The sequence below is a fragment of the Chenopodium quinoa genome, unplaced genomic scaffold (genome assembly GCF_001683475.1).
Source record: "Chenopodium quinoa cultivar QQ74 unplaced genomic scaffold, ASM168347v1, whole genome shotgun sequence".
NCBI lineage: Eukaryota > Viridiplantae > Streptophyta > Magnoliopsida > Caryophyllales > Amaranthaceae > Chenopodium > Chenopodium quinoa.
In genome coordinates this window covers 2,292,790-2,316,110 of record NW_018743555.1, presented here as the reverse complement: position 1 = coordinate 2,316,110, position 23,321 = coordinate 2,292,790, and the positions used below count along the sequence as shown (strand labels likewise).

Below are 23,321 nucleotides of genomic sequence, written 5' to 3'. Positions count from 1 at the left end.
CAGTGAAATGTCTAATCGGGCATGAGGTTCTGAGCGGTGATATTTACTTTTGCATGGGAAGCTAAACGGTGATGTTGGCGGCATTCTTAATCCGTTCATATTACGCAATACGGTGCGTATTACAACACTCCCCCTTGAACGGATTTCTATAGGATGACTCCTATCTAAAATTACATGTATGTAAAAATAAATATTACCGCTATTGTACCTATATATTTATTTGCCTCATCAAAACCTTGCCAAGAAAAACCATGTGGGATAAAAACTTGGACGAAGGAAAAAGAGTACAACACATATAGGGCTCCCCCCCTAAGTTAGCATAGATCACAAAGACGACGCATGCCGGTCATATGCACGAGTTCTTGAAATTTGCTAGGTGGTAATGCCTTCGTGAATAGATCGGCTAAGTTGTTGCATGACTGGATCTTCTTGACATCGATCTTGCCTTCCTTTTCCAAGTTATGAGTAGAAAAGAACTTGGGGTCGATGTGTTTTGTTTTATCACCTTTGATGTAGCCTCCTTTAATTTGTGAGATGCAAGCAGTGTTGTCTTCAAATATTGTAGTTGGGTCTTCTTCGACTGTTTTGATGCCGCTTTCTTTTAGTATATGTTGGGTCACAGATCACAACCATATACATTCCCTACCAGCTTCATAAAGGGCAATCAATTCAGCTTGTTTTGATGAAGTTGTTGTTAATGTCTACTTGGTTAACTTCCAAGAGATTGATGTATTGCCATAGCTTAAAAGATAACAGTTTGTGATTTCGATTTTACTGGATCTGATAGGTAACCTGCATTAGCATATCCCACGAGAGTAGGATTTCCATTTCTTGGATAGAAGAGCCCTAAATAAATTATTCCACGTATATAGCGAAGTAGGTGCTTCACTCCATTCCAGTGTCTGCTTGTAGGTTCAGAGCTATACCTTGCTAATAAGTTCACCGAAAATGCAATGTCTGGCCAAGTGTTGATATCCAGGTACATCAAAGATCCTATTGCACTTAGGTATGGTACCTCTAGACCAAGTACAGCTTCACCTTCTTGTCGGGGTCTAAATGGATCATCTTTGATGTTTAGAGCACGAACAATCATTGGTGAATTCAATGGGTGTGCTTTGTCCATATAGAATCTTTTTAATACTTTTTCGGCATAATTGGATTGATGAATTAAGATACCATCTTTCATGTTCAATTTGTAATATGAGACAAAATTTTGTTCTTCCAAGGTCTTTCACTTCAAATTCTTTCATCATACATTTAGCGGTTTCTTCGATTTACTTATGTGTTCCGATGATGTTTAAATCATCAACATACAGTGCTATTATGACAAAACCATTTTCGGACCTTTTGATGAATACACATGGACAAGTTTGGTCGTTCTTATACCCTCCTTTGAGTAGGTACTCACTTAAACGGTTAAACCACATCCTCCTAGATTGCTTTAAACCGTAGAGTGATTTTTTCAATTTTATGGAATGTAGATTTCGAGGTTGTGACCTCAAAGGTTCAGGTAGTTCAAGTCCTTAGGGGACTCTCATATAGATGTTGGTATCAAGTGACCCATAAAGGTATGCAGTCACAACATCCATGAAACACATTTGTAGTCCTTTGCATGCTGATACACTTATGAGGAATCTTAGTGTCGTGGCATCTACCACAGGTAAATATGTTTCCTCATAGTCGATTCCCTGTCTTTGAGAGAAACCTTGGGCTACAAATCTAGCCTTGTATCTTACAATTTCGTCCTTTTCATTTCTTTTTCGTATGAAAACCCATCTATACCCGACGAGTTTCACTCCTTTTGGAGTCTTGATATATCCAATTTATATAGTGTTTTACCCCCGTCCCACGGTCATAATTAGTAGTGTTTTTTGGCTCTTTAGGGCCAATTTTATTACTAATTTGTGTTTTCTAGTGTTTTCGTAGTTTTAGTTGTATTTTACAGGAAATTGCACTTTTGGAGCATTTTCCCGGGTTTTCATGGATCAACTACGGAAGCTAGAAGGACAAGACCACTCTTGAAGCCCAGGATCGGTGAGAGCTGGTGATTAAGGGCTCGGTATGAGATACCGGGGCTATTGGATCGATTAATCAAGACCCGATGAGGAAACTTAGATTGGGCCGAGGAATTGAGCCTAACCAAAATCCAAGCCTCGAAGAAGAAGACCGGGCCCGATCGGGCGGTTGCGCGCATAAGGACCCTCAAGGAAAAGGCGCGCCCGATCGGGTGAGCGTGAGCTCGATCGGGCGCGGCACACCAGTAGCGGGCAATGCAAAAAGGCGGGCCCGATCGGGCGGCCCTTCGCCCGATCGGGCGCGTGTTTTTCTCAGAGCTGATTAGATTAGTTTTAATTTTTGTTTTGAGGAATGTTTAAGTACGAATATGTACGTAATTTTGGATTACCTTCTTCTTTAGACTTTCTCTCTCTACTTAGGATATTTTTCTTTCTCTTAAATCCTCTCTCAACTTTTGTTCTTAATTACTTCATTAATCCAAATTTCTTTTCACTAGTAGAAAATATCAAAAAGGCACCCCCTAATTGGCACCGGTTCAGTCCAAACTGGTGCCAAAAATGGCCTACAAAATTGGTGGGAAGCTGAACCAGAGTAAAAGGCACCGGTTCACTTCAAACCGGTGCCAAAATCATAAAGGCCACCGGTTTGAACCGGTGCCTTTGTGAACCGGGCCTTTAATTATTTTTTTAAAAAAAAGCCGGCCATTATTTACTTATTACTTATAACCCTAAAAAACTTATCCTTCTCTCTCCTCTCCTCTCCCTTCTCTCTCCTCTAGCTCTCCTTCATTCCCAATCTCTTCTCTTTCTCTTCGAGCATCTCCGCAACAACAACAACACCACCGCAACAACAACAACAACACCGCAACAACAACAACAACATGCATGATTTTGGGTTTGTTCGAAGTTAATTTTGGGTTTAATTGATTTGATGAGTGTCTTCGAAATTTTTTTATGGGTTTCTTCAAAAACATTTTGGTTTAATCCACCACGAACACATGCATGAGCAAGGTTAGGGTATAATTCTTGATTTTAATTCGATTTTTTTTTATTTTCTGAGTTGTTAACTGATTTTCGAATTTTCTTTTATTTTAATCGATTTATTTTTTATTTTAATCGATTTAAATTTGTTTTTTTAAGTGATTTTCGATTTTCTAGTTTGGTTATTCAATATTTAAACTTATTTAAATTCGATTTTTTTTTAATTTCTGGGTTTTTTTAGTCGATTTTTTTTTATATTCTGGGTTTTAATTGATGTTCTGGATTTTTGGACTGATTTTTTTTTTTTTTTTCCGATTTTCTGGGTTTTTTTGGGTTTTTTAATTGATTTTCTTTTTTTTTTTTCCGATTTTCTGGGTTTTTTTTTCGATTCATTTTCTTTTTTAAACTGATTTTCATTTTCATTTTCTTTTTTGAACTGATTTTCATTTTCATTTTCTGGGTTTTTCTTTTCTTTTTTTTTATTTTCTGGGTTTTTGAACTGATTCATGTTAATCGATTTATTTTGGTTGTTTTAATTGGTGCAGGTATATGGATTTAGATCTTAAATTAAAGAATCAACATGCAAGTATATTGATCTTAAATCGAAGAATCAACTGATTTTCTTTTTTTTTTAATTTATATTGTAATTTTTTTATTTATATGTTATAATTTTTTTTATTTTGATTTAGCTATTGTAATTTTTTTTGATCTATACTGTAAATTTTTTTTGATCTATACTGTAATTTTTTTTTATTATATATATAGAATGAACAGATTTGATTATATTAATATTTTGGCACTTTTGGTTAATACAGATTTAATTTTTAAGCAAAAAAAAATAATAATAATATTTTGGCACTTTTGGCACCGGTTAACCGGTGCCAAAAACAGTGAAATAAATTTTTTGGGAATTTTTTGGCAGCGGTTAACCGGTGCCAATTCCGAATTTTGGCACCGGTTTGAACTGGTGCCTTTTTAAACCTCTTATTGGCACCCCCCACATTGGCACCAGTTCAAACCGGTGCCTTAAGTCGGGTTTGAACCGGTGCCAATTTCATTTTTTAACGTAGTGTTTGGTAACAATTTCTTTTCTTTTAATTTCAGCTATTTTATTTACTTCTTTGATTATGCTTTGCTTTATTTATTTGATTAGTTTAGTTATGATGATGCTTGAGTAGTTTTATTTCTATGATTTATGGGGATCTAATAAATGATATGAAGGGGTAATTTTGTGATTGTTAATTATCAGTGCTTGGTTAATTTCCTATTGATTGATTTAATGCTATGCAATTAGGTTTGGCCAGATTTAATTGTATGAGTTTAGCAATATTAATTCGAGATTCGACAGATGAGAATTGATGTTTAGGCTTAGTTTTAATAGGCGGACTAATTTATAAATGGTTAAGTCGAGATTCGACAGATGAGATTTAATACCGATAAATTAACTCTGTGATTATAATACGTAGCGAAAGCCCTTTATAATATGATTAACTAATGCTTGATGATTGCTTATTATGATTTTGCCCTGGAATATTGTTTATTAGTGAACCTATGCCCTAGGTCTTTTAATATTTGATTTTTCCCTACTTTATTTCTTTCGACCTTATTCTTCGTAGTATAGAATTTATTCACAATAATATTGGTTACTTAGATAATTTAGATTATAATAATTAATTAGGAGTAGAAAGACTTGTTTCCCTGTGAAGTTCGACCCTACTTCCCTATCTACTTTAGTTAGAGGACTTAGGTAATTACTTTTGATTAGGGGATACGACTTTACCCTGTCAAAATTTGGCGCCGTTGCCGGGGAAACAGTTTTATTTTTAGTTTTGATTAATTTTTTTGTAGTCTAGATTATCCCCTTTTGTCTCAGAGAACGTTAGTTCTTTGAGGCAATTCTCATATTTGTCTTTTAGTTCCTTGTTTATGCCCAGGTGTTCCAGATCAGGTTACATCCCATTCGATCTTGAGATCGAGCGCTCTTTTCATAGGTAAAGGAAAATCTATAGACAAATTCTGGCGGGTTCCGAGGAGGACAACAGTCGAAGAGATCCTCCCTTTGATTCTAGTGACACAGATATCCCTTCAGATTTCGAATCAGAGATGACGGCCTAGAAGAAACTCAGTGACTACTCGAAGCCGAAGCTCACAGATTTCCCGCACATTACTCCCACTCCGGCACTAGGTGGAGTTCAGTTCAAAATCAAGCCCCAATTTATCACTATGATAGAGAGGAAGCAATTCAGTGGAGCTAAGGGTGAAGATCCTAATCTTCACATCGCAGCTTTCTGCCAGTATTGCAACACCATCAGACAAGTCGGAATCACGCAGGACCAAATCAGGGAGATTCTTTTTCCTTTTTCATTATGTGGCAAGGCTAAATTATGGTTTAATGGTTTGTATAGAACTGCACTTAGTATTACTGACAGGGAAACTCTTGCTTTGAATTTCTATAATAAATATTATCCAGCAGAGAGAACAATGGTACTAAGGAGTGTTATTCAGAACTTCGCTCAAGAGGCCGACGAAACGCTATATGAGGCTTGGGAGAGGTTCAAGGATCTACAGAGAGAGTGCCCCCACCACAATCTAGCACAATGGAAATTGATCCAAGCATTCTACAATGGACTTGGAAATTCTTCTAGATTAGTGCTAGATTCTGCAGCCAGTGGGAGGTTCATGAATTTAAATGTGGACGATGCAGGACAGGTTATCGAAGACATGGCAATACACAATTCCCAATACGGGAATCCGAGAGGGTTTGCAAATAAAGGAAAACATAATGTTGATTCCGTATCCTTTTTGCAAGCTCAATTAATGTCTATTTGTCAAAAATTAGATAATCTTACTGTTGCTCCTAACTCTGTAGCTAATGTTTCTGCTGTTGCTAACAATGAAGCTTTTTGTGAAAATTGTGGAATTGTAGGGCATTGAGCAAGATTGTAGGAGCTCTATGGAACAAGTTAATGCCTTTCAAACCTATAGGCAGAATAACCCATATTCCAATTCCTACAATGCCGGTTATAGGAACCATCCGTATCTTTCATACCGGAGCACCAATGTACAAAACCCTCCACCTCCTTAACAACCACAACAGCAAACCCCACCACAGCAAAAATATTATCATCCTAATTCCGGCCAGAAAAGCCAAGCATCACCCTCATCATCTTCCGACCCTGCCATGACAGAAATTAGAGCAATGCTTGCTAATATGCAAAAGCATATGGAGAGTAGGGATGCGCAAATTGATTCCATTTTAGCCCATAATAAAATCATGGACAATCAAATTGCACAACTTTCATCTACCCTACAATCCCGTCAGCAGGGAGCTCTACCATCACAACCTATCCATCCTACAGATCATGCCAATGCAATCACTATAGGAGTGGTTCACATTATGATGGACCTCCCTTGCCAAAGGATGATAGACCAGTTCCTGATCTAGATTCCTCTATACCAAACGCTAATCCTGCTAGCCCTACAGGGCTACAAATAGATACTAACTCTACTAATGTTTCTATGCAGGGTAAATCACAAGATAAGGGAGGAGATGTGCAGAGCCCGATTATCAAACTTCCATTCCCTAATAGACAACTGAAGAGTAAGTTTGATAAACAATTGGTAAGTTTTTAGAGGTTGTGAAAAACCTGCAGGTAACAGTTCCTTTTACTGATTTAATCACTCAAGTTCCTGCTTATGCTAAATTTATGAAAGACAATCTGACTAGGAAAATGGCCTTTAATGAAGTAGAAATTGTAGCTTTCACAGAGGAGTGTAGCGCTTTATTGCAAAACAAATCCTCTCCTAAATTAAAGGATCCCAGTAGTTTTCTATCCCTTGTCATATAAGGAATGTTTTTATTGATAAAGCTTTGTGTGATTTGGGTGCTAGTGTCAGTGTCATGCCATCGTCTGTCTGTGCTAAACTTAATATGGGAGAATTAAAAGTTACTAATATAACTTTGCAAATGGCAGATCATTCGGTAAAATACCCCTTAGGTATTTTAGAGGACGTCCCTGTCAGAGTTGGTAAATTTTTTATTCCTGTTGATTTTGTTGTGTTAGACATGGCAGAGGATACACAAATACCCATTATATTAGGTAGGCCTTTTCTCCATACTGCAGGAGCAATTATTGATGTTAAAAATGGTAAACTAACCCTTTCTGTCGGTGACGAGAATGTTACTTTTAATTTAGGGAAGGTTTTGAAAGGGCCTATGCTAGAGGAAAATTGTTGTTATATCGATGTAATTGAAATAATGGATGATATTTGTGATGATAGCTTGCCACAGGTTCTTGCGAGGGATCCCCTAGAGGAAGTTCTCTGCGGAAATTTATCTAGAGACAATGCAAGCATTTGGGGGTAATGAGGTACAAGATATTGAAAAGGATCTTTCCTTAAAAGAGTTAAGCCCCAAGGAAACAATGAAGGTAGTAAATTTAGTTCAAGAATCAAAACCTGCAGAGGTCAAGAAACCTGAGCTAAAACCTCTCCCTTAGCTGCACAGCAAAGCAACCATCCCAGGACTAGCTACACTTCAGCAATTTGAAAAGTTGGGACTGCTACAACAAATCCTTTTATTTCGATGTGTGTGGATGCAGCTTGGAAGCAAGGGAAGAGAAATAAAGGAAATAATTGGAGAGCAGCAATTGCTTGGACAATAGAAAATCTCAACTTGCAGCACATACAAGGGAGCAAGTGAGTCTTTGTAGCAACACCAACTCAGGCAGAGGGACTAGCTATCTTGGAAGCACTGCAACATGCTCATGCGGAGGTTGGTAATCTCATAATTAAAACAGATTCAGCTCAAATGGTAGAAGCAATAAAGAATCCAGATAAGGTTGAGGAGGAGCTAAAGCAAATAGTCAAGGATGTCCGTCAAGAGGTGCTAAAAAGATAGTATGTTGTATGTACTCCCTCCGTTTTTAAATGCTTGCTCCATTTCTCCATGCGCGGAGTTTTAGGAGAAATTGGAGAAAATAATAAAATATGGAGGTAGTGGTGTAGTTGAGAAAATAAAAAATTGTAAAAAAACAAAAGTAGTGGAAGAATAGGAGGAGGGAGAGTATTAAGTTGGGTCCACCCCAAGTGTGAGAAATGAATTAATTATTGTAAAAGTTTTCCAAAAAAGGAAATAGAGCAAGCATTTAAAAACGGCTGTAAAAGAAAAGTGGAGCAAATATTTAAAAACGGAGGGAGTATTAAGGCAGATAGAAATTGGTCGCTAGAGCTCATCATTTAGTTGTCCATTGTAGGAAGTATGGTTAAGTTGGAGCGTTAGGGCCTGTTCTCATACGTTTATTTTCAGTTAAGTTCAGTTCAGTTCAGTTCAACTCCTAATTTTTTTCTCTTGTAAAATATTCAGTTCAATTCAGTTCAGCTCTAATAAGTACAGTTTAGTTCAGTTCAACTGAGTTTAGTCAATAACAACATACCCTTAGACTCTTTTCTCCTTCTGTCAAAAAAAAAAAAAAAAAAGGAATACAATGATAGACAAGATCCGGTGCAAGCACGAGGATATTAGTCATATACCATCCATACAACCATCCATACCCAATCAAAAATCACAAATACCAAGACCCAAAACTCCAAAAATACAATTATTATTATTATTATTATTATTTTTTTTTTTAAACAACCAAAAATACAATTATCATCAATAGTACGTAATATTCATGAAATCAAAGGGCAAATAATAATCAAAGATACTTGTCAAAAAAAATATTCCCCATTTATTTTATTTCTTTAATTATTTTTTTGACGAGATTATTTTATTTTTTTTATAAATACTTTGAACGGTCGAAATCCCACATTTCCAAATCTCTCATTTTCTTTCTCTCTCTAGTTTCTCTCTCTACCCCCACTACCACTCACTCTCTCTGTTCTGACACCCATTTTTAGCTCTTCACCCAACAACAATGGCGGCCATGGCGCTCATTGGGGCGATAACTGTTCCATCCAAAACCACCCATCTTGCATTTTCGTCGTCTTCTTCTGTTTCCGGCGATAAGTTTTTACCGACGGTTTCATCGTCGTCTCGTCGCCATTGCCGATTCTCTTCCGACGCTAAACGAGCTCCGATTGTTGTTTCTCCTAAGGCTGTTTCTGATTCTCAGAATTCGCAGACTTGTCTTGATCCTGAAGCTAGTCGCGTGAGTTTTTTTTTTCATTGATATTGATTTTTTTTACATTGTTTTTGATTTGTTCGTTTGATTTTATCTCTATATTGCTAAATTGAATCAACAATTTCGAATGTCTGATTTTTAATTAGTAATTTATTGATAAAAATATGATAGGACGACATCTACAATGAAATTTAAAATTAGAAAATGGATCAAATGATAATATTCTAATTTGGGAAAATAATTTATTAAGTAATAATATAAATTGAAAATTGAGAAGAATAAAAGAAAGAAAATGAGATTACCAATTTGTTACGGCAAGTGTTATCTTGATTCTCTCGTTTATTTGTATGTGGAATAGATTTTAAATTGTTGTTGAATCCCAATGCATCTTCTCCAGTGCATTATTTTGGTTCTAGAAAAAGTGTTATTTTGGGTAATGATACATTATATCGGAATTAATTTAATAATGCGTTACAAAATCACGAGTTAATGTAATTTAAGAATGCATGAAAAAATCACGGGTGAATGTACCTTTGACACTTGATAATTTATATGCATAATCGGTAAGGGTTGGATGTATCATTTTCCTTTATATAAAAAATGAATTTTTAATCAGTAAAGGACGACACTTTATAATCTATATGCATAATTTGTAAGGGTTGTATGTATTATTTTTCTTTTTTTTTAAAAATAAAAAAATTGAATTTTTTATCAGTAAAGGAAAGCATACTTAACATGCTATTCTTTCTTTAGAGGTTTGTTGGCTGTAGGAGTGATATTTTGCTCTATATTCGTCTTTAATTATTGCTAATTTAGGCAATCTAGCCTCTTGGGCTGTTGGAATACAATTTGGAGTGTGTTTTAGTGTAATAAGTTTTACTTGTTTTGAATTCATATACAAAAATGAGAATAATATAAAGTTTTCTGCCCCTGATCAAAGGTTAACCTTTTTGCGTGTAAGGGTGACAAGGGCTAGAGATGGATCGGTGGATGTTAGCTAGCTTAGTTGGCGAAATTGTGGGCAGTTTCAATACGTGGGTTCATATGCTGTCATATTAGAGCCTATGTTCAATAAATTACAGTAGGCTAGATAATTGATTGAGCCCCGCGATATTATGGTTGTTGATGCTTGTAACTAGACGATCTTTTGAATCTTGAGGTGTTATTTTTGTGAATGTATTTATAAAACAACCTCATCAGTTGAATGTGTGTATATGAATAAGAAAGTTTGTACTACATCGGATTATGAATTAACATTTTATGTAAATTGTGATGCAGAGTGTTCTTGGTATTATACTTGGAGGTGGTGCTGGCACACGTCTCTACCCGCTTACGAAGAAGAGAGCAAAGCCTGCAGTGCCCCTTGGTGCTAACTATAGGCTTATTGACATCCCAGTGAGCAACTGTTTGAACAGTAACATTTCCAAAATATATGTTCTTACCCAATTCAACTCTGCATCTCTCAACCGTCATCTTTCCCGGGCATATGCTAGTAATATGGGAGGTTACAAGAATGAAGGGTTTGTAGAAGTTCTTGCTGCTCAGCAAAGTCCAGAAAATCCAAACTGGTTTCAGGTTTGCTAGTTGTTATAATCTTCTTAGCTACATTGTCCCTACCGTGTCTTGTTTATCTGCCAACATGCTTAATTATTTGATGTCATGTTCTTCTGTGAATCATCAATCTATGATCTTATGATTGCAGGGTACAGCTGATGCTGTTAGGCAATACTTGTGGCTATTCGAAGAGCACAATGTTCTTGAGTTCTTGATTCTAGCCGGTGACCATTTGTATCGAATGGATTATGAAAGATTTATCCAAGCTCACAGAGAAACTGATGCAGACATTACTGTTGCTGCACTGCCGATGGATGAAAAGCGTGCTACTGCATTTGGTTTGATGAAAATTGACGAAGAAGGAAGGATTATTGAGTTTGCTGAGAAACCGAAAGGAGAACAATTGAAAGCTATGAAGGTAGAATTTATAGAAGCAAAATGATCGTTTACAATGCTCATTTATTTTTTATACCTCAGAAAGAATTCTCTAGTCACTCTGTCTCTGACCACTTGTAGGTTGATACCACAATCCTGGGTCTAGATGACGAGAGAGCAAAAGAATTGCCATTCATAGCTAGCATGGGTATTTATGTTATCAGCAAAGATGTGATGCTAAACTTGCTCCGTGATAAATTTCCTGATGCTAATGATTTTGGAAGTGAAGTTATCCCAGGCGCAACTGATATAGGGCTAAGAGTATGTTGTGGTCCTCTCTCATATGTTTTCAGTGTGGGTTTCTTCTGCTCATATTTTGCTTATACTGTATAGGTTCAAGCTTACTTGTATGATGGTTACTGGGAAGATATTGGTACAATTGAGGCCTTTTACAATGCCAACTTGGGTATCACCAAAAAGCCAGTACCTGATTTCAGGTAATCATAATGCATGGAGGATATATGATGTTTTATCAATTTTACTATTGTGATTTTGTATGATATATTCTCAACTTGGAAATTCTAAAGTACCAATCATGTTGTTCTATCTTAAGCTTCTATGATCGTTCATCTCCAATTTATACACAACCTCGGTATTTGCCCCCTTCAAAGATGCTTGATGCCGATATCACTGACAGTGTCATTGGTGAAGGCTGTGTGATTAAGGTAAGAATTTCGCAAGCACCAAGGAAACTGGGTATTCTTACTTGTTGCCACTTGTGATGTTTTTATTTGTAAATTGTATACTACACATAGATATGCTTAATATTTTCTAGATGAAACTGGTGATGTCTTTGCTTTAATTGAATGACTTCCTCTACAGAACTGCAAGATTCACCATTCTGTTATTGGTCTTCGATCTTGCATTTCGGAGGGTGCAATTATTGAGGATACGCTGCTAATGGGTGCTGATTATTATGAGGTATGTGTACAAATGTTCATGATGCTTGGCTGCTGGCCTTTATAAATTTGGTAGCAAACGTTGTACTCCATACTAATTGAAAAAAATATTTACTTTGTTGTTTGGATATGGACCAAAGTTAACTCAGCAATGGTTCAAGCTAGTTTCTCTGCTTTTATCACACATTCAGTGGTTAATTAATGTTATTTAATGATGCAGACTGATGCTGATAGGAAACTCCTAGCTGGTAAGGGTAGTGTACCTATTGGTATTGGGCAGAATACCCATATAAAAAGAGCTATTATTGATAAGAATGCTCGGATTGGAGACAATGTTAAGGTTAGTAGCTCAGTAAAAACTCTCATTTGTACATCTGTATGTGTTTGATTACATTACATTTTAGCTTGCACGTATCTTACAGATTAATTTTACACATCTGAGAGATCAAGCTATACAGCTAAGATTACATGCAAACATTTTTAACTTTATGATGCCAAATTGTCCATATTTGACAATATAGAACAAAGTTATGCCAAATATAGTTAAATTTTTAGTAGTTTAAGAAGCTATTCTTTTATTTTGCAACCTAGGTCACCATTCTTTTACATTTGTCATTTGGCACTAATATGAAATATCTGTCAAAAGTTGAGTTAAATTCGACCTTTCTTTTATTGCAGATTATTAACAGTGATAATATACAAGAAGCAGCAAGAGAAACAGACGGATATTTCATCAAGAGCGGTATTGTTACAGTAATCAAGGATGCCTTGATTCCGAGTGGAACAGTAATCTAATAATGGTTCATATACCAAGCAAAAGTATCTGTCCCACTGCAAGGCCTCTCTACCTCTTGCTTCAATCTTTGAGTATGTAAATATTATGATCTTTGTGCCGATGGACAGAGGTAGTGCTATAAATTGGACTAGAGGATATTAGAAACGGTATTGTAGACATTTTGGCTTCTATAGGCACTAAAAATTTGTTTTATGCCATACCATAATAAATAGTTATCTTGGGTTAGAGGAAGAAAAAAAAAAGAACATAATAATCCAACCCTGTTAACTAGTTTCAGTCTTTCAGATCTAAATCGTGTTTATCTTGGGTCCTTCGTATTGCAAACCATGAAAAATGAGACGTAACCATCTTATATGCCCGACTATTTTTGATAGCTAAGCTTCACCAACTCTACAATTGTTGAATGCCAAGCAAGATTCGGCGTAGTTGATGAGGTTTTCATCTTGTACCCTTTATACCACAAAGTCAAATCGATCAACTACACGTACTTTGGGAGTGTAAAATTCCCTCTTACACTTCTTCCTTCCTTACAGAGGCGTGGCTCAAATCACATATACTAGACCAAAGAAATTGTGTTGAGGGTTTCCCCTGCAAATTAGATGTTTTAATACAATCTTGTTTGCTTTCTCAGTAATGTAACAACATTATTAGCAAGGACAGTGACCAGTATCAACGTTTTATGAATGAATGAGTTGGATGTAAAACTATCTCTCCCCAGCTATGTTGATTTAGATAGGTCAGGCATTAGAACATACATACGTCAATCATAATGTAGAACATACATACATATGTATGTTCTCACTCCCACCCTTGTGGCTCTCTAAACATAAATACGTCAATCAATTAGCGCAGCTGGACTCTATTATGTGACAAGAACGTTTACATCAGCTTCTTCAATTCAACAAGTTTGTTAAAGAGCTTTGTGTGTTATACTTGTATAGTATATAAATTTGTAAAACATGCTGCGTAACATGAGTACTATACTAGGTTTATTTATTTATTAAAAAAAGATTTTATTAAAGAAAAACAGTATTACAACCTAACCACAAACTAATACAAGAACACAAAACAACCTAAAAGAAACACCTTAAGAACCGTTATAGGAAGAACGAAGAGAATAAAATACTGAAAAGGTCTTGCAGCAAACCAATAGCTACGGAGCCCGAACAATCAAGATACCTTAACCACATCCATACTGTGGACATGGAGAAGCCAAAATAACTTAAACAGTCGAGATGGACCAAGAGCACGGATCATAAACATTGAAGAGAACCCAAACTCGCATTGACAACAAAGGAAAATCGAGTACTATACTAGTTGCTTGCACTAAAACAAAGAATAGTAATCCTGCTACGAAAACAAACATAAGAAGTCGGGTGCAAAGTCCAAAAGGCTTTATGAGATCTAGGAAGTCATGCATGTACCCTTAGCTCAATTGTTATTCCATTATAATCTACTACTCCCTCCATCCCTAAATTACATTTCTACTTCTCTCTATTATGTGAGGAATAAATGCTAGAAGTAGGAATGTAATTTAGGGACGAAGGAAGTATAATAACAATAATTAGAAAGTTAGAAAGATAATTGGATACACTTGAGTGATCTAAGTCATCTAACATTGTTGTTGCTCCTGCTACGAGCATTTTTTAATATCAAGAGAAAGAACCCTCAAGGAGAAAGATGGAGTAAAAATGTAGGGTGAATTCTCACTAAAGATTGATGCAACTTATACATTAGATGCACTTGGGTGTAGAATAGACATGTTGTAACACCTGAGCATTGAAGAGCAATTAGCAAAAATTCAAAATTTTACAGACTTGTGTATTCTGGAGAGCATATACAGATCCTATTCCATCTTACTCAGATGAAAAGGCAAAAGACCAACCTCTTTTCTTGACAACCTAAATTTCTACAACCAAATAGTTAGCATTAAGTAGTGACAACGTAGAATCAAAACGTCTGACCCGTATAGTAAGTATTTGTGCTACTATGATTTCATTTTGCATCAGTATTTGCATATCCTTCACCCTTTATCTTCTTCCACTTGTCTTTAAGATCACTTGGAACACGCGTCCCATCAAAGATATGTCGTCCAAATTCCAAAATTTTTACCCATGAGATATTCTTATTAGTTGCCAATGAAAATTTCTGCACACCTTCCTGCAGTAATACATTAAAAAAAAAAAAAAAAAAAACAGTAAATAATTAAATATTTTTATAACAGCTTTTTATTCTGTGATCTATTCACGTCTTCTGTCGACATGTTCATACCTTTCATCCCTTTACTTCAACTTCTACCGAATTCCAGAAGCTAAAATATGTGAAGGATCTAAAGCTAGATGAATCCTAGTGGTCAAAGCACTTTCGTCCAGTCAAACTTCTATCATACAATTGTAGCAAACTAGCAACACTTTTATTATCAGCCCAAATATTCTCAAGAAGAAATCCTTCTGAATATATTGTGAACTTCCTAATTACTGGTGTGGAACGCTTGCATACAAGTAAATCAATTTCTTCAAAAATTGATACAAAAACTGAAGGCACCAGATTGTTAAAATCCTATATTAAGCAGGCTTGCAGATGAGGGTAGACATGTATTACATTGTTCTGTTAGATAAACTATTGTTACTAATTCTATTAACGATGAGGAATATAAAAGAAGTCAATTCCTTCAAATAAGGACTTAAAAGTCGTATGATGAGCTCAGTTGGATTAAAAGATAGGACATGCGTTAAAATGCTTTCTTAGTTTTCCACAGATAACCTCTATATTAGCTCTTAATTTAAAGAGTTCCGTACCTTCAACATTTCTACTTCTTCTGTTGTCCATGGTAACTTCCTACGTCTCGCAGCAGGCAAAATAGTTGACCGCTGGCTGCAAATAAACTGCAAAACCTTAAGTTTATAGCAATGATTTAATGGTGAAACTAAATGTTTATTAGCAAATAGGTAAGAGCTTCATTCACATTATAATGTCCTCTTTATTCTCCAATATGTAATGCTTTAAATAGTTGTATTGCATTGAAATCAAGTTAATACTCTATAGTCTGAAATGAAAGAGTCGAAAATAACTTGGGTAGAGTTAATAAAAGCTAAAAGTAATAGACCAAGTAATCTCACATAACTCACATTTGTTTTATGGATTCCACTTTGTGTCTTGATTCACCTTCATTTTTAGAAATTCCAGACAATTTTCCATGCTGTATATCATTTTTCAAGTTCTTTTGCATTTTCCTTTTCGGCACAGTATAACTTCCTCGCTCGAGGTAAACATTATTAGATGACTCATCTGCAGAGCCAAATTCTTCAGCTGACACAGATAAACTTCCATTTCTTGTAATTTGGGGAGACTTATTTTTTGAATTTACTCTTGAATTCCCGTCATTGGTCATTCCACAGTGGGATGAACTACAATTTTGGACATCAGATTCTACAGCCATCTCTTTTTTGTCATTATTCCTGTTGCTTCGACGTTTTGTCTGTGTCTGCTCCATCTCAACCACTATGTCATGATTCTTCTCCAATGAGTCTTTAGTTTCCGTACGCCTGCTTGCCAAAATTCCTAATTCATGTGTCACTGCTGCATTGTTTTCCCTTGTAGCATCTTGCAGAGCTTTTATTTCCCCTGCACTTCCATAACAATCTTTTTGAGACTCTTCATGTGTCTGCACCTTTTCTACTCGTCCATTGTTATATTGTTCCACTGGCTTTGAAGTTTCTTCAATATTTTTATTTGAATTTCCTGACTTTTCATGTATCACTGTGTCATTATCCTTCTTTGTATAACAGGCAGGTTTGGGTGATTTCAGGATTGTTTGCTCTTCATCAGTCCTTTGACACAGATTTTTCCCTACTCCAACATCTTGACTGTCATTCCCTGTATTTACCATCCTTTGTCTTAGAACAGGGTCGTCATCTTTATATGCATTGTCACACATCCCATCAGGTTTTCCATTTATCATAATAGCATCGTTGTCCCTCATACAGCAAACAGAAGTTTCTTTAGTCTCTTCCTGTGTCTGGATCCTTTCCACCACTCTATCATGATATCTTTCCACAGTCTGTTCAATTTCTAGATACTTTATGGTTGATTCACCAAATCCCCTCTGCGGAAATGAATTTCTCTCCTTCCTCATAGGATACACACCAGTTGTGTTTCTACACTCTTCATGTGTCCTGCTAAAAACTTCTCTAGTTTCATCAGATCGATCAAAAGTGTCTAAAACTTGAGTTTTTACATAACAGCCATCTTGCAATGCAGAATCGTTTCCCTTGCAAGGTTCTTCATTTACCTCCAATGTGTTATTATTAGTCAAGCACCGAGGAGTTTCTTGAGGATCTGTCTGCCTCTGCTCCCTTTCTACCCCTTTTTTAAAACTCCCTGACACTGTCTTTGCAGTTTCTCCATGCTTATTGGTTGAATTTGGTGTCACTAACATAACATCCTCCCTTGTAGGAAGGACAGAACTTTTTGATGGTTTTACTTGTGATTTGTCTGCAATTCCACAGTCTCCAATATCATTACTTTTGCTGTCTGATTTTTCATCATTTTTGGCAGGGGACCCCCTTCTCATACAGTTATATCTTGTTGGCCTTGATTCCTGTTGATTACCAGAAAGTGTCTCAAGAAACGGACAATTATCTTGATGACCACCTTTTAACTGCATAGGCTGATGAACTTCTTTACATTGTACCGTAGCACCATCCTTTTTCTTAAAAACCGATGGTGCATCTGGTTTTTTCCTCTTCAAACTTCTAAAATGTTCTGTAGGCCCAGCATCAATCCTAGTCCTTGTATCTAGAAAATTGATAAGAGCCTTATTGGCCAATAGCACTTTTTCCTTGGCTTGATGACATTCAACAAGGGATTGCTTATATAAACAATATGGGCAATAAAAGCCCCCTGAGTCATCAAAGCGAGCAACAGAGGGCATACAACTCTCATGAACAACTACTGGGCAGTCCCAATTACTACAAACCAACAAATCACCACGTCTGTGGCATTTTAAACAAGATGTTTTCTGGCTCTGCAGTTTCAAAGAAAAATGGTGCTGTTCTCTTGACCCCTGACCACAGAGCACACTTGTTGGAGCAGTCATTTGTTGTTTGCCTTACACAGTCACATCAATCCCTAAATATCACAAGGTAAATAGAAATTTAGTTCAGAATCACAAATGAGAACCAGTATTGGACTAATAAAGGTTTAACTTGACTGAATAGCAACACAGCTAAATAATCAAACTAAAAGCTGTTAAATACAGAAGGTTTTCTTATTCAGTTTTGATAGAAAAATAAACATGGAAGAAATGACTCGCCTAAAAAGGGTGAATAAAAGCATCACATTGTCCACAACATTCTACAAGGTGACAGCAGAAGCATCAATACAAGCTCACTTTATTAATTAATCCATTTGCTAGGTTGCTCAAGTAAACATTTTCTGATTCCAAAATTAATCCATTAGCTAGGTTGCTCAAAGCAAATATTTCAACAGCTATCATACTCCAGCCGAAGATGAAAAAACTACAATTCAGGCCTGTCAACATACCAATTATCTTGATACTAGTTTCCCATTTTGTGGGAAATAAACAAAACCAAAAAAACCTCTCAAAAACCTCACAGCTACTGTATTGTTAGTAGAATTTAAAAGGTTTCTCTTCTAAGTGATAACATTTGTTAATTGGAGTTGGTGTATAGTTCAAGATGTTTAAATGCACAGCATGCACCAATCACCTTAAGCATTTAGTCCCAGTATAGATTAAACTTACTAGTCAAGATCCCAACACAGTTTTTGCTTTAGACTATTCGAGGATAGCAAATTTAGTCTCAGCTAGCAAGTATTTGAATATATTCATGATTAGCTTAACTAATTTATACTTTTTTCCTGTGGTACTAGATCAGGACTTACGCCATTTTAAGGAAAAGATATAATGAGTAATAAAAAATACACTACCACAAGCACCTTAAATACATATGGAAGTCCTTAGAACCAAAGAAAAATTAATAAATGTTCAACTAATCCTCCAGGAGTTTAAATTGTGCGAAAAGGCTTTTGCATGGGTGCATTTTCATCCTTGGAAGTGTTGAGACCATTATAACCCCCCTTGCATTTTAAAGTATCTGATTTCCATTGGAAAATTTAAGGCTCGACTTCTCTATTCTATAAGCCAACACTATAAAAGTGTCCACCTTAAACACCTAAAGTGTCCTTGCTTTTAATATACTCTTTTAAAATGATTGCCATACATAAATAGTTTTAATTTGAAGCAAGCAAATGTGCATTATGCTCAAGCCTAATCAATCATTGCTAACACCGGAAGAAATAAGGGAAGAAATTAAAATTTATTATTTGGTTGAAGCTAGCAACCTCGTGTTGACATGAAACCTAGATGTGCCTTTATATCACAATGTTAGATGAGGATAATCAAGCGTTGTAAGAAGAAAAAAAAAGGCTTACAACTCAAAGCATAAAGCGAGAGGACCCATACGTATTCTCCACCTTGGCTTAACTTCAACATTTAGATCCCTTAATTGAAAAGCTTTGTAGTACCCTTGGATGGAGACAATTCAAACATAAAAGAACAATGAAGGCTAGGTGAGACTTAAACTGATTGACAAAAGAAAATGGCAAGCCTAGTGACCAACCATATCATATCCTAAATTGCATCAAAAGACAATCCTAGAATGAACTCGACAAAGGAGCGCCAAGATGAAGCAAGATAGCATCCAGAAGCCTCATGGTTGGTAAATTAGTTTCTGATAATTCAGTCTCACCTCTCTAGACACACAACCCAAAGATCAAATGTTAAATGCATAAACAATTTCCCTTACAAAGTTACATCACCTAATGGGCTGATGTTCCGGATCATGCCTACATGTCCTTAATTTCAATTCAAAGAAATTTACCAGCAAACTAACAAAACAGATTTCACTAACCTCTAGTAACTGCATTCTTCAGCAATCCTTTGACAAACAGCCGAATGATTCTTTCTAAAGAATCAGGACGATATACTACGTGAGCTATGTAAATCAAGTAGAGCAAACACTCTAGCATGCTTCTGCCTTTCATCTCACCTACCTGTCTCTTCCCTTTTTTTTTTGTTCTTTTTTAATCTTAATCTACTACTACACTTGTTCATAAGTTGTAAGACAACATGTTCATAATTAAAATTGTAACATCTATCCTAATGAAGAGAAAATTCTTTATTTACAACTCACAACATCTTCTCAACCTAATAATCTAGATATGCATCCATATCAACATCAAAGACACCCCAATGTCTCTAAAAGGCGGTTGCTATAGGCAATATGAAGGGTCAAACACAAACAATCAGCCTTCGTAATTGAAATGCGAAAAAGTGGTTTAAATCCAATCAAACACAAACAAGAAATTCCTCCTTATATTATACATTCTGAACATTGCTAAGCTCATGTAAAGGCAAAAAAGTCGAAAATTCCAATGGAAAATAACTGAATTCATCAATCAATTAATTTAATTAACCAACATCAATGAAACAAACGATATAAGGAGGAATTTCTTGTCAACTTTTGACAAGCAAATTAAAATTCTAACAATTTCTTCCCAAATTTTGAAAAATACAGGTAAATTCAAAATTCCGAATGAAGTAAATTCAACACGAATTTAAAACGAGAAATTCCAATGCCAAATTGATGAAAAAAAAAATTACCTCTGAATAAAAGTGGATTGCGAGATAGAGATGAAGCAAATCGGCGAAAACCCGAGGAGAGGCAGCGGCAATGGCAACGGCAGCGGTGGTACGACAGCAGTGGCAGCGGGCATTGAGCGGTAAGTGATAAAAAAGCGAGGGAGTTGGGGAGTTGAGGGTTTGGGAGTTATTATAAAATGAACAATCAAGCACCAAATACAATGAACCTTTACTAATTTACCAATTGGAGACGATTGAGAAAAAATTTAGAAATGGTTTTTTTTTTTATCGAATGAACCACAAGGACAGTACAAATCTAATCTTCTATTTAACTATTACTAAAACAGAACTTTGTTGATATCATAAACCCCCTCCCTGTTCTATGTGTCACTTCCACATTAAAAATTTTCCCGCCATTTTGTTGTATGATGTCATCATTTTTTTTTTGGAAATTTTCACATTTGCTATCAGCGAAAGCACCCTGCTTCACATTTACTACCGCTTTAGTTTTTTATTTTATTTAACTACCACCTAAATCAGAGTTTGTTAGAAATCACTACCACTTAACGGAATCCGTTAAAGTTCAGTTAAATCGGGCCCAATATTTCATTAAATATTAATTTAATTTATTTAAAAAAAAAACTTAAAAAACAAAAAAAAAATCCCCAACCACCGAAACCACCAAACATCCACCTTACACCCTCCCTATGCCGGTGCCCAAACATTCCCCTGACGCAGCCGAACCCCTAGACCACCACCACCGACACCACCGTAACCCCCAAACCTGGCGACGCCCCATATCACCACCACGACACCACCCTAAGCCCCAAACCCAGACCACCACCACCCACAAACCCACAGAAACCCACGAACCCAGACCACCACCCACAGAAACCCACGAACCCAGACCACCACCCACCGAAACCACCACCTCCACCATTTCTCAAACTCCACGCTGCCCGAAACCACCCTAAACGGGTGAAAACGAAACCCTAAAACCCGTTTTGGGTGGTTTCGCAGAGTGGGTTTAGGTTATTGGTAGCGGTTTTTGGGTGGGAGAAGGGGAGGGGATCGATTCAGGGGGAAGTGGACCGGAGTCGTTCCCGGTTGGGGGAATTGGTGGCGAGGTGATTGCGGCTGTTCGCGTGGTGGAAGGATGGGTGCATTGTTGGTGATTGTGTGAAGGTGAAGAGATGATGGTGGCGTTTGGGAAGGAGGTGGGCTGCTGGTGGAGGTCGCGGCTGCTGTGGGCTTCTTTGGGCGCCGGTGTTGATGGGAAATGGAGGTTGGATGGTGACAATGAGGGTGGTTGAAGATGGAGCGGTGGCGGCGAGGTGGTTGGACGGTGGTTGGGCTCCACTAACGGGAATAGTAACGGCATTAGGCAAATGGTAGTGATATCTAAAATTTTGGGATTTGGGTGGTAGTAATATAAAATAAAAAATTAAAGCGGTAGTAAATGTGAAGCAGGGTCTTTTCGCTGTTAGCAAATGCGAAAATTTCCTTTTTTTTTTTAAAAAAAAAAAAAAAAAAAAACTACAAGTTGCATCAAATTATAAATATTGTATTAGATAAGATAATAGATGCATACTATAAACTATAAATACGGTTGTATCAAATTGCATAACAAATTGCATTAGATAAAGTTTGTTTTGGTGTTGGTTGCCTATAATTACGTAGCAATCTTTCAAATTGTATATTGTTCTAAATTCAAGTATTATACACTATTAGATAATTAGATAACATCCATTAGTTAAAGTTTGTGAGGATAAGTGTAAATAATAATAATAATAATAATAATAATAATAATAATAATAATGATAATAATAATAATAATAAAAACAATAATTTTCCTATGAATATGAAACTTTATCTAATGCACAGTTAACCCTTTTTGTAGATCATCTTCTTCATTTTTTTTTTGAGGGAAGATCATCTTCTTCATCAGTAAACCCTTTTGATCAATTATTTTATGAACTGGGTTTAGCAACAGATTTTCAAAAGTTAAGTGTTGGAAATTCCAATGTTGTTGGACAATTTCATAGAGATTCGAATGTTTTTAAGGGGAATGAATGTAATGTGACCGAGAATTTTGAGGTTTTAGAGGGTTTTAATGGGTTTTCTGGTAATAGGGAGGGTTTCAATCTTCGGTGCACAGACTTGAGAAGGGTGTTAAGGGTTTTAGATTGGGGAGGATTGTAGGGAATTATAGGTACTACGCGGCGGAAAAACATGAATCATATTCATACAGTACCTAATCCCAAGATCTAATGCATAACACATAAAGAACATATAATCATACCTTTGAAGCGTGATTCCACGTGCGATCGAGCAAGAACATTGGGAGATAAAGAACCTCAAGCGCGATTCCTCTACTTGGTCCACGGGCACAGCTTAAGACCTCTACTAATGCTAATTAGTTGCAATTGAACCCTTCAATTGACCTTCTATGGAGAAGTGCGAGCAACGAACCACCATGAACCACCACGAACCACCACACGCGCCACCAAGGTGGCCGGCCATACGGACGAGGGGAGGAGAGAGAAAGCCGTGAGTTAGAGAGAGGAATTAGGGTCTTTGGGATTGGTTGCCTTGATGTCAAAATACACTGTGTGTGAATTATGACTCCTTACTTGCAACCCTAGGCATGGATCTTATTTATAGATCTCATCTCTAAATAAGAGCCCATGTCAAAAGCCTAAAACCTAATTCTAATCTAACTATGCTAGCCCAATCCATTTCATGATTAATTAATTGCTCATGAGGCCCATTAACGGGCCTCTAACTTGCTTAACCCAATACCCTTGTGTGTGACCTCATAGGATCCATTCTAGCGGGCTTTGGACCATTTGA

At 36.4% G+C, this 23,321-nt stretch overlaps 2 protein-coding genes across 3 annotated transcripts; one reads left to right on the top strand and one right to left on the bottom strand.

Annotated features, from left to right (window-relative positions):
* The first annotated feature begins 8,802 nt into the window (after nt 1-8,802).
* On the top strand, nt 8,803-13,115 carry LOC110740313 (glucose-1-phosphate adenylyltransferase small subunit, chloroplastic/amyloplastic). The gene is made up of 9 exons (XM_021920802.1): nt 8,803-9,148; nt 10,400-10,696; nt 10,824-11,093; nt 11,192-11,371; nt 11,444-11,547; nt 11,664-11,775; nt 11,933-12,031; nt 12,230-12,349; nt 12,688-13,115. The coding sequence occupies exons 1-9, from the start codon at nt 8,915-8,917 to the stop codon at nt 12,802-12,804; spliced, it is 1,533 nt and encodes a 510-aa protein (XP_021776494.1). The 5' UTR covers nt 8,803-8,914; the 3' UTR covers nt 12,805-13,115.
* A 1,440-nt stretch (nt 13,116-14,555) lies between these two features.
* Nucleotides 14,556-22,068, bottom strand: LOC110740312. Of its 2 annotated transcripts, none has more exons than XM_021920799.1 (4): nt 20,490-22,064; nt 15,934-17,935; nt 15,604-15,679; nt 14,556-14,965 (listed from the first exon to the last, which is right to left on the bottom strand). In XM_021920799.1, the coding sequence occupies exons 2-4, from the start codon at nt 17,901-17,903 to the stop codon at nt 14,801-14,803; spliced, it is 2,211 nt and encodes a 736-aa protein (XP_021776491.1). In that variant the 5' UTR covers nt 17,904-17,935; nt 20,490-22,064; the 3' UTR covers nt 14,556-14,800. The 2 variants fall into 2 exon arrangements, with proteins under 2 accessions (XP_021776491.1, XP_021776493.1); XM_021920801.1 differs by having other exon boundaries at nt 14,832-14,965; nt 15,604-15,690; nt 20,490-22,068.
* Nucleotides 22,069-23,321: the final 1,253 nt, after the last annotated feature.

Excerpts from the sequence above, each read along its gene's own strand:
- LOC110740313 (XM_021920802.1), top strand. The coding sequence starts at position 8,915 with ATGGCGGCCATGGCGCTCATTGGGGCGATAACTGTTCCATCCAAAACC. Across the intron at positions 9,149-10,399 it reads TTGATCCTGAAGCTAGTCGC|AGTGTTCTTGGTATTATACT; the intron begins GTGAGTTTTTTT and ends ATTGTGATGCAG. Across the intron at positions 12,350-12,687 it reads GGATTGGAGACAATGTTAAG|ATTATTAACAGTGATAATAT; the intron begins GTTAGTAGCTCA and ends CTTTTATTGCAG.
- LOC110740312 (XM_021920799.1), bottom strand. The coding sequence starts at position 17,903 with ATGACTGCTCCAACAAGTGTGCTCTGTGGTCAGGGGTCAAGAGAACAG. Across the intron at positions 15,680-15,933 it reads GTGGAATCCATAAAACAAAT|CCAGCGGTCAACTATTTTGC; the intron begins GTGAGTTATGTG and ends GTTTATTTGCAG. Across the intron at positions 14,966-15,603 it reads AAGAAGTAGAAATGTTGAAG|GAAGGTGTGCAGAAATTTTC; the intron begins GTACGGAACTCT and ends GTATTACTGCAG.